Source organism: Sinocyclocheilus grahami, unplaced genomic scaffold, assembly GCF_001515645.1.
Source record: "Sinocyclocheilus grahami isolate Dianchi unplaced genomic scaffold, SAMN03320097.WGS_v1.1 scaffold98.1, whole genome shotgun sequence".
Classification (NCBI taxonomy): Eukaryota; Metazoa; Chordata; class Actinopteri; order Cypriniformes; family Cyprinidae; genus Sinocyclocheilus; species Sinocyclocheilus grahami.
The window spans coordinates 3,773,917-3,784,519 of record NW_015505277.1 but is presented as its reverse complement, the minus strand read 5'-3'; the positions used below and the strand labels follow the sequence as shown (position 1 = coordinate 3,784,519).

General features: G+C 35.0%; 1 protein-coding gene across 4 annotated transcripts in view; it reads right to left on the bottom strand.

Annotated features, from left to right (window-relative positions):
• cdc14ab (cell division cycle 14Ab) overlaps nt 1-10,603 on the bottom strand; it is a 53,368-nt gene that overhangs the window by 10,153 nt on the left and 32,612 nt on the right. For 3 of the 4 annotated variants that reach the window (XM_016276060.1, XM_016276061.1, XM_016276063.1), the window contains exons 9-13: nt 9,974-10,204; nt 9,457-9,595; nt 8,669-8,822; nt 7,191-7,291; nt 875-922 (exon numbers count right to left, since the gene is read on the bottom strand). In XM_016276060.1, the coding sequence (XP_016131546.1) occupies nt 875-922; nt 7,191-7,291; nt 8,669-8,822; nt 9,457-9,595; nt 9,974-10,204 (673 nt within the window). The remainder of the gene's footprint in view (nt 1-874; nt 923-7,190; nt 7,292-8,668; nt 8,823-9,456; nt 9,596-9,973; nt 10,205-10,603) is intronic. The other variant, XM_016276062.1, reaches the window with a different exon arrangement.

Below are 10,603 nucleotides of genomic sequence, written 5' to 3'. Positions count from 1 at the left end.
TATACACTATACCATTCAAAAGCTCTTTTTAAAATTTATATTATAGAAATTATTACTTTCATTTAGCAAGGATGTTTTAAATTGATCAAAAGTGATGATAAAGACATTTATACTGTTACAAAAGATTTCTATTTCAGATAAATGCTGTTCTTATAAACTTTCTATTCATCAAAGAAACCTGAAAAAAATCTGCTCCACTGTTTTCAACATCATAATAATAAATGTTTTTTGAGCAGCAAATCAGAATATTAGAATGATTTCTGAAGGATCATGTGACTGGAATGATAGAGTTGGCAAATTAATTTTTCATAAGTTTGTAGGTACAGACATCTGTTGTGGCCATTCTTGGTCGTTTTTATGAGGCTTTTTTAACAGTGTTCATATCGATATCGGAATTATATCGTATCAACCGAAATTAAGAAATATATCGTGATATAAATTTTGGCCATATCGTCCAGCCCTATGTTCTCATCAAGCTGTACTTGAAGGTCTTGTTTTATTAGCATTTTCGGCCCTTGTGCAAGAAGGGGCTGAAATTGAAGATACGGCGGGGTATAATTTGTCTTTGAGTGGCTGAAGTATGTAAAACGGCAAGCGCAAGTAGGTTGTGTTTGTTCCTCGGGCTATTTTTGTAAACTTGGAAAGGTCTGAGGTAAAATAGCTAGCGGAGTGAGCCAACAGCTTACACAAAGTATTTATTTTTTTAAACTGAAGTTCATTTATAAAGGTTAGATAAGATTTCACACGCCAAAAACAGGCCACATAACCATCTTTCTAGGTGATTGTGCTACTGTACCGTTAAGACTTCTGTATGTAAATGACCTCTGTTATGGCCTTTAAAGAGAACAGACAGAAACTTGGAAGAAAAAGTTACCTGAGAGGCTGAGATGCAGACCTAGTGTGTATCTTCATGTCCTCGAGTCTGTTGGAAGAACATTAAGATGACACTGGGTTCAAGAACACACTGCATGGTTACATAATAAACTGCATCTGAAATCCCAGAAAATGGAGCTGAATGTAATGCTTGCATTCCAAATGACTCACAAAATGATGCGTACTACATACTCTAGGGATGCACCGATACCACTTTTTCCAGTACTCGCCCGATACCGATACTTTTATTTTTTGTACTTGCCGATACAGAGTACCGATATTTTTATTGCATTTGTAATTTTGTTTTACTTTTTTTTTTACTTTTTACATTTTTTAAATATTGGGTACAGAAACAAAAAGGGTATGTATAATGTTAATTGGTTAACTTCATTTATCAAATAGATACAGTGAAACCAAAATTTATTCAGACACCTTCAACTTTTCTCACATTATCACAGTTTATTCGCTATAGTTTAGAAAATTTTAATAAAATATGACAAGATCTCAAGAGTTAAACTGTGTCAGAACAAATTCAGCTTGATAATACTAGATAACTTTGAAAGGTATGTAATGAATTACAATCAACCAAAAATTATTCAGACAGCTGTATCAGTGAATAAATTTTTTTTAATCTTATTTATGCATGAATATATTGAAGTTGTGATGAAATGGAATAAAATGAACAGATTTTTCTTCGGTATTGTAATGTGCAACTGAGTGAATTGGATTATCTAAAAAAGAAGAAAGAAAAAACTAGAGCAGAGACTTGGTTCTATCCATCAGTTGTTGATTGGACACGGATTGTATACAGATCTGTAGGCAGATCTGAATGAGAGCTTGAAGTTGATTGTAAAAAAGGGTCTGGTTTTAAAAGGACTAAATTTTGGTCGCCAGACAGAAGCCTGACCAAAATTACAAGGTCAAAAGTATTTAAAAATGAAACATGCAAACAATTCACAGCAAGATAAAAAAAACTTGAATTTAGAAAATAGATAGGGTGAACTCTCATTTAATGCTGACTTAAAATTAAAATAAAATTCATAAATGAACTTTTAATGCAACTATTTAATTCACATGTAAAAATCTTCATATCGAAGAAAACAAATTCATTATAGATCATGTGTAAAGTCAAGAGCAATGCTTATATTAGATTCAGAGGTTTACAAATACAATGAGACACAGGGATGAAGGCAAATTTAGTCACACAATGTCGGTTACACATTAAAGAAAATAAAAACTATTAATAAGCAAATAATTAAAACAATTAATTGTAATCTAAATGTTTGTTTCACACCGTCTAAACTGCAAGCAACAAAATGAACTAGGGATGTTCATTTCAGTTATTTTTCCTAACTGACAATCGACGCTCGTTAACCGATTGTTAACCGTTAACCGACAATATTATTTTAAATTAGAACTGAATTAAATTAGAAAGGATAAGTGTCTGTGACCCGTTAAAAATACTAACATTTGTTTCCCGGGGATTAATTTTACATGCGAAAAAAGCAGCAAACAACAGAACAGGAGGATTCACATGGTCATATCTAGGGATGCACCGATACCACTTTTTCCAGTACTCGCCCGATACCGATACTTTTATTTTTTGTACTTGCCGATACAGAGTACCGATATTTTTATTGCATTTGTAATTTTGTTTTACTTTTTTTTTTACTTTTTACATTTTTTAAATATTGGGTACAGAAACAAAAAGGGTATGTATAATGTTAATTGGTTAACTTCATTTATCAAATAGATACAGTGAAACCAAAATTTATTCAGACACCTTCAACTTTTCTCACATTATCACAGTTTATTCGCTATAGTTTAGAAAATTTTTATAAAATATGACAAGATCTCAAGAGTTAAACTGTGTCAGAACAAATTCAGCTTGATAATACTAGATAACTTTGAAAGGTATGTAATGAATTACAATCAACCAAAAATTATTCAGACAGCTGTTAGTATGACAATATTTACACAACTATCAATACTTAGTCGGGCAACCCTTAGCCTTAATGACAGCATATAGTCTCCTGGGCATGCCGTCATCCAGGTTCATGCAAACCTGAACTTCAATTTTTGAATAATTGAATAATTGTCTGAATAATTTTTGTATGTAATTTAATGTATCAGTTTTAATAGTAGTCTATATCTGACCAAACTACAAACTTTCCAGTGATGTCTGTGAGAAAGGGAAATTAACTCGACAAGCTTGCTCATGTGCGCCGCCACGCGCTCAACCCACTCAGCGTGCTTTGCTTATCAGCTCGCACACGTCAGCTATACAGGCGTTAATACTGAATTGTAACATTATATTCATTGCATACATATACTTCGTAGACATCCTTGATCTCGAATAACCATTCTGCTGTCTGTTGTATGTTGTCGGTGTTTCTTTGTCTGAATACGGCACTTATCGCATGCTGTGTGTTATCGGCGTTTGGTATCAGGGCATTTTAAAGAGTACGAGTACAGGAACTCAGTATCGGGCCCGATACCGATGCGTCCCTAACATACTCATTTTGAAAGAAATTAGTATGCATAATGTGCACGCTATGTACATATTTAGTATGCAATTGATACCTAGATTATCTACTACATTTGCTAAACTGTGCTGTATACAAGCAGAGCACACGGTGTGGAATACTATATCCCACAATGCAATGTGCTAAACTTTATCTTCAAATTATAGTATGATAAATTAATTGAAATCAATAACCCACAATTTTTAATTGCCTTTTACAAATGATTTATGTACAGAAAAGACATTTCTAGAATAATCATATTTCTGAGGTAACATGAGGATTCTAGTTGCATACAAAGTAGTGAAGTCATGTTTAAAATGTTGAGCATACCATTTTTCTAAAAAAATAGCACAAGTATACATTATAAACTGCACAGTATACAATAAGCAATCAATTTAAAACTAGCATTTAAACCAAGTGGCAACCTCCCCCTCTCTCTCGTGAAGCCAACAAGGAAGTGACTTAAACTGTAATTCATCGACTGGCCGCTAGAGGCTGACTGCAAAAGGGAGTCAATCCCATAGACTGCCCGTGTTAAAATGCCCAACTTTACAGCAGAAAAAAAACATGTATCCAGCCTGGTTCAAAAAATTATTTTGGTCTATATAGCTAATTTTGCCCTTGATGACAACTGTGAGGGGGGTGAATTTTTTTACAACTCATCCATTTAAATTATATTAAGCCTTAAAGTTCTGCATAATTAAGGGCGTGGTCACTTGAGTGACAGGTGGATTGCCGCTGCGGTCACCACCGTCGAGCTAGGTGGGCGTAGCTTCAGCAACCTGCTCCCGCCTCTTTGCCCGTTTTCGATTATCCGGGAGTGACGCGCTGCCAGAGGCGGACAAAGTACCCAACTCCCTTACTTGAGTGAAAGACACTGCTGGTCAAACATTACTTACAGATTTTTACTTAAGTAAAAGTACACAAGTACTTGCTTTTAAAAGTACTTAAGTACCAAAAGTAAATTTCCTTTTTTATGTCAATGCATTGTTTTATTGTTGTACGTAGTAGTACTTGCAATACTTCTGAAGCAACTTAGAATACATTACACCTACTGAATACACTGACTAGCTTGTAGTATATTTGGAATAAAGAGCTTTTAGAATGTTAAAAACCTATGGGGAAAACAACAAAACAAAAAAAATGTATTGAACACCCCTACCCACCCCCACAAAAGCAGGATGGTAGTGATCTCACACAGCTCTAGACACATCTATGTGTAGCCATTCATCCACATTTGAACAGAGTGGACAGTGAAATCCTGTAAATACAGAGTGATAAGGAAGAGAAAAAAAAAATCGAACCTGCTTTAAAACCCAGCAACCAACAACTGTAGCAGTATAACTTTACAACAGCAACACCGCTTTAACAAAAAAGCAAAACAGCAAGACTTATTTGACATCAAAACAAACATTTGAAATGCTGTATAATCGCTCTCGCTGTACTTTGATGTCACACACAGAACAGTCTGTGCAGTACTGCTTCAAGTCCAACACCTTTTGTGTTTTATTAGGAGATGCACAACAGTCCTTCTGTGGCTTTATAGCTAATATTTTCACTTACACAATTTAGCAAAATGTACTTAGTTACTGTCCGCCTCTGCATACACCTTTTGTGTTTTATTAGGAGATGCACAACAGTCCTTCTGTGGATTTATAGCTAATATTTTCACTTACACAATTTAGCAAAATGTACTTAGTTACTGTCCGCCTCTGCACGGTGCCAAGATGGCGACGGCCGCCTCCGCCCAATTTTGAGCTTCAAAAACGCTCTTCGGAAATCTACAGGTGACGTCACGGACACTACGTCCATGTTTTATGCAGTCTATGATTTAAACTAAACATTTTAAACAAAATTAGTATGTAGTATGCATACTTTGCACAGTATGTGTATTTTTAGTATGCATTAAATAACCAGATTGCCCACTACATTTGCAAACTGTGCTGCATACAAGCAGAGCGCACTATATATTACTACAAAATACTGTATCTCACAATGCAATATATACAAATGACATCCTACATAAATTTCTGCATATTGACCAAGTCTCCCTGAAGAAGAGATTGTGAAGTCTCAATGGGATTCTCCTGGCTAAATAAAGGATAAATAAAAAATATATATTTCTGAGGTAATAGTTGCACAAAGTAGTGACATCATGTTTTGCATACTATTTTATTAAAAACAGTACGCAGTATGCATTTTACACTGAATAGCATGCAATAACCAATCTGCTAGTAGTCAAACTCAGCATTAAAACTAAACATTAAGCCGTTTTTTTAAAACTGGATTAGTATGCAGTGTGCATACTGTGCACAGTGTTTATTTTTAGTATGCATTAAATACCCAGATCATCTAGTACTACTACTTGTTAAACTGTGCAGTATGTAAACCACAATTTAATGATTTATTAAGAATATAGAAATGGCATTTCTACATAAATTTTCATTACAAATGGATAATAATCAAATCTCTGAGGTAATAGAACTCAGCTACACCAAGTACGCAGTATGCATTTTACACTGAATAGCATGCAATAACCAATCTGCTAGTAGTCAAACTCAGCATTAAAACTAAACATTAAGCCGTTTTTTTAAAACTGGATTAGTATGCAGTGTGCATACTGTGCACAGTGTTTATTTTTAGTATGCATTAAATACCCAGATCATCTAGTACTACTACTTGTTAAACTGTGCAGTATGTAAACCACAATTTTCAATTGCCTTAAAAAGACTATTTAATTTAATGATTTATTAAGAATATAGAAATGGCATTTCTACATAAATTTTCATTACAAATGGATAATAATCAAATCTCTGAGGTAATAGAACTCAGCTACACCTAAATTAGTAAGGTCACATTTTAAATACTTTGTATACTATTTCTAAAAATAGTACACAGTATACATTATACACTGCATTGTATGTAATAAGCAGTATGCTAGTATTCCTTTTCAAACTAAGCATGCAAACTAAAATTAGTATGTAGTATGCATACTGGGCAAAGTATATGTATTTTTAGTATGCGTTATACCCAAATTATCTACTAAATGCCCTATTTGAGGTAATAACTGGACTCTGGTTGCTGAATTAAGCATGCAAAGTAGCATAAATTAGCTTAAAATGTTGTGCATACTATTTTCACAAAAACAGTACACAGTATACACTGCATAGTAAGCAATTAGCAGTATGCTTGTGTTCCATTTCAAACTCAGGAGTCTTAAAATCAGCGATATAATAGCAGAAAGCAGAATGTTTCTTGAGGGTCCGCCTATCCTGAGGTACAGGGAAAGCATCTCTCCAAGACACCATGTTACTATGCCAACCAGCTCTGCGCCTGGTACATCAGTGCTGTGTTCTCTTGTATTTATTTCAGCTCTGTGTCTCGCATTTAAGAGTGGACTGGAAACAGTAACCGTTGCCTGGTGTCATTTAGCTCTTCACTTAGCTAATAGCTAATGGAAGTTGAAAGAGTCGTGATAAAAGGCTTCATTCAAGAACGGAAGGAACGAGTATCATTTATGTAATGTGGCTCATCACGATGTGTATATGAAGACCTGAATAGAAGATGCGATATCGGTCTTAGACCAGCTTTGCTTTGCTTTTTATGTCCAAGTTGAGATTACGGTCCAGAATAGAATACTGCATCAAGAAATCCTCCTAACGCAATTTATAATGCAACAAGTAGAGTTGTATTCTCAGTGTGGCCACAGGGGGCGCTATTGCAGGTTGTGCTATAGTTAAACCTATTAACGATTTGATTTTCCTACAGAAGACCAAAGGAATGGCGTTTTACCTTATGGCTCCGGTGGTCGCAGATCTCGGTTGCCGTCGACCCTTTAAGGCACGCAATTTGTCTCCTTGCGTCATACCGAGATCGTTCTCCGCATAATCGTTCTGTTGAGAGTTAGAGAACATGTAAACGTCTGACATAATTCCAAGGAGGTGTGAATTGATTATTTCACTTTTAATAATTATTACAAAGGTCTAAAATCTGATTTACAGTATATATATGCACAGTATATCGGTGACAATATGTTTTTTTAATGTTTTTTTTTGTTAATTTATATAAATGTTTCATAATTATGTACACATTTATTTTATATTATGATGTATATTTTATATATTATATTTTATTTTACATAAATATACTTTATTATATTTATGTATATTTTTTCCTCAGTGTATAACAATTAAAACATTGATTTAAAGTAGTAAAATACTGATATAAAAATTTTGGCCAATATTGCTAGGGTGATAAATAAATAAAGGTGATGCATTTTCTGGCCAGTATTTTTTTCTGGTGATAAATATTTTCATGTTATGGCTGATAACCGATAAAATGTTGATGTTAAAAGTAATGAACACTTTTTTTTCACTCAAAAATGAAAATTTCCCCATGAGTTACTCACCTTCAAGCCATCCTAGGTGTATATGACTCTTTTGCAATCGGAATTATATTAAAAATATTCTGGCTCTTCCATGCTTTATAATGGCATTGAATGGGGGTAGAGATTTTGAAGCCCAAAAAAGTGCATCCATCCACAATAAAAAGTGCTCCACACGGCTCTGGAGGGTTAATTAAGGCCTTCTGAAGCGGATCAATGTGTTTATGTAAGAAAAATATCCATATTTAAAACTTTATAAACTGAACTCTCTAGCTTTTTATGATGGATGGATGCACTTTTTTTGGGCTTCAAAATCTCAACTCCCATTTACTGCCATTATAAAGCTTGGAAGAGCCAGAACATGTTTAATATAACTCTGATTGCATTCGTCTAAAAGAAGAAAGTTATATACCTAGGATGGCTTGATGGTGAGTAAATCAATTGTATTATTTGGGTGAACCATCCCTTTAAATTTTCCGGGGTTTTTTGCCTAAATAAATTCCACTACTCCACAAATTTGAGTTATTATTATGAATTTCTTTTTTATTTTGAATACTGATTTCAGTTACTATATATAATACTTTATAGAGAACATATACATATAACTGTAAATATATTTAATTCAATTAAAAAAGATATATGCATTTAGACAAATACACACACTAATTTAAAATGTAAACAAAAAACTACATTCGTTTTAAATGCTACAAGTGAATGTAGGCATCATAACCGTTTACATACTGAAATGAGCATAAACAATTAAATACCCATTATTAACCACTGCAATAAATAAAAAATCCCTAATATATCGGCCGATAATTGATATGGTACTGTCAAATTATGCATCCCTAATTTAAATTTAAAAATATGGCCCAGCAGGTCTCACCTCCTCCATACGGTCCAAGCTGTGTGATTTAAAGATGGAGGTGCTGATGGACAGGTTGTCCATACTGGAGATGAGGTGAGGCACGGATCTGTCCTCATACTGCCGCTGCTTGGAGCGGTGAATATCTCCATGCGCCCAGAGACTCGTCTGCTTCCTGTACAGGTACAAAGAGTACAGTCCCCCCATCAATGTCCTGTGCATATCTTGTTTTGCACAAATAATTCAGACGTATGGGAAGAAATCTGGTCTCAGACCGAACCATTCATTCAATGCCAATGTCAGATAACGGATACTTTGAGTCCAGCCCGCAGGAACAGAATCTCACACGTCTCACAATGGCCTAAGGAGGAAAATATGCCTGAAGATAACGTTCATCTGTCCCACGGTGGGCATTCTCTTATGCTGCGGTCCGCAGCATCGTGTCAGCCCAACAAAACACTTGAGAGATTAGCTTCAACTGGCCTTCACATGACCAGTGCTCTGTTTTAACTCAGACATGACAGAAGTGAACCATGGTCTAGTTATATGGTGCACGAAAGGCCTTACAGACATACGCACACTGAATCAGACTCAAAGTACACTCCTTTTCCCAAGCCAGAGTTGGATGATTCAGCCAGATCTGGAACATCTGCTGACCTTCCTGATCTGCTTAGCGAAGGAGTGCGCTCTTGAAAAACGCTCTTACGCTTTTGAAAATACACGACTCTGAGCCAAAGTTAGAGCAAAAAGTCTCAAGAAGGTGTGAAGGGGCCAAAAGTGGTGCATTGTGGTTACATTTTGGGACTTACTCTTCTAGGTAATGCTGCTGGGGTCCAATAATAGAGCCGGGTCTGCAAATGCGGATCCAAGCGATGGCTTCGGCAGGCGTGAAGCGATAGTGCTTCATCAGGTAGCAGCCAATCAGAGTCCCCGTCCGGCCCAAACCCGCTGTGATTGGTTGGAAAAAGGTGTTAGGTGTTTAAAATACATGTATTATTATATAAAATTATCTATTAAAAACTAACTGCTCTTAAAAACTAATTTTTTAGGGGCTCATTCATGCAATTCTAAGGTATCTTAAGACCACATTACCATAACATTAATGAACGTTTTGGTTCGCTTTCAGTTCCTGTGAAATCAAACTACAGAAAACCTTTTATCTTTGAGTCTGACCTCAATAATAGGGCATTTTAATGTTTAATGCTACATAAAAAACAAAGCCATTTTGACAACAATTATCCTCTTTTTGCACAAAATAAGTCAATGAGACGACACTGTCATTTGTGTGGCCGTATTTCCATGTCTTTGATTTAAGTGGCGTCTCACCCTTGCAGTGAACCGCCACCGCTCCATCCGTGCTCTCGCAGACGTGCAGGAAGCGGCGGGTGATGACATCGCTGGGCGTGCTGCCGTCCACGAAGAACAGGTCGTAATGGTCGAAACCGGCATCTGTGAAGCGCTTGGCATCGTAGATGTTCTTGTTGAGGCGTACTATGGTGGTGACATCGTGCTTGCGGAAATATGGGAAATAAGCCTCGGGGGCATGTAGAGGGTAACCTGCCACACACGAGATCAAGAATACATATATATATATATATATACATATACATACATACACACATATATACAGTATGTATATATATATATATACACACAAACACAAACATTTTTATAAAAATAAAGCTTCAGTTTTTACATATTTTTTGCTATAAAACTGCAATCAATAAATATTTATTAAGTTATAATAAATAAATATAAACATTTATTTAGTGAATATATAACAAATCACCCAATTAAACTGCCATGCAAGAGAAGAGAAAGTTTACTTAAAAATATATTTTTAAAAATAAAATTATGTAAATAAATATACATTTTATATACATTTCCTATATTTAAATATAATAATATAGGAAATAATAATTAAATGTTTTTTTAATGTGTATTAAAAATTACATA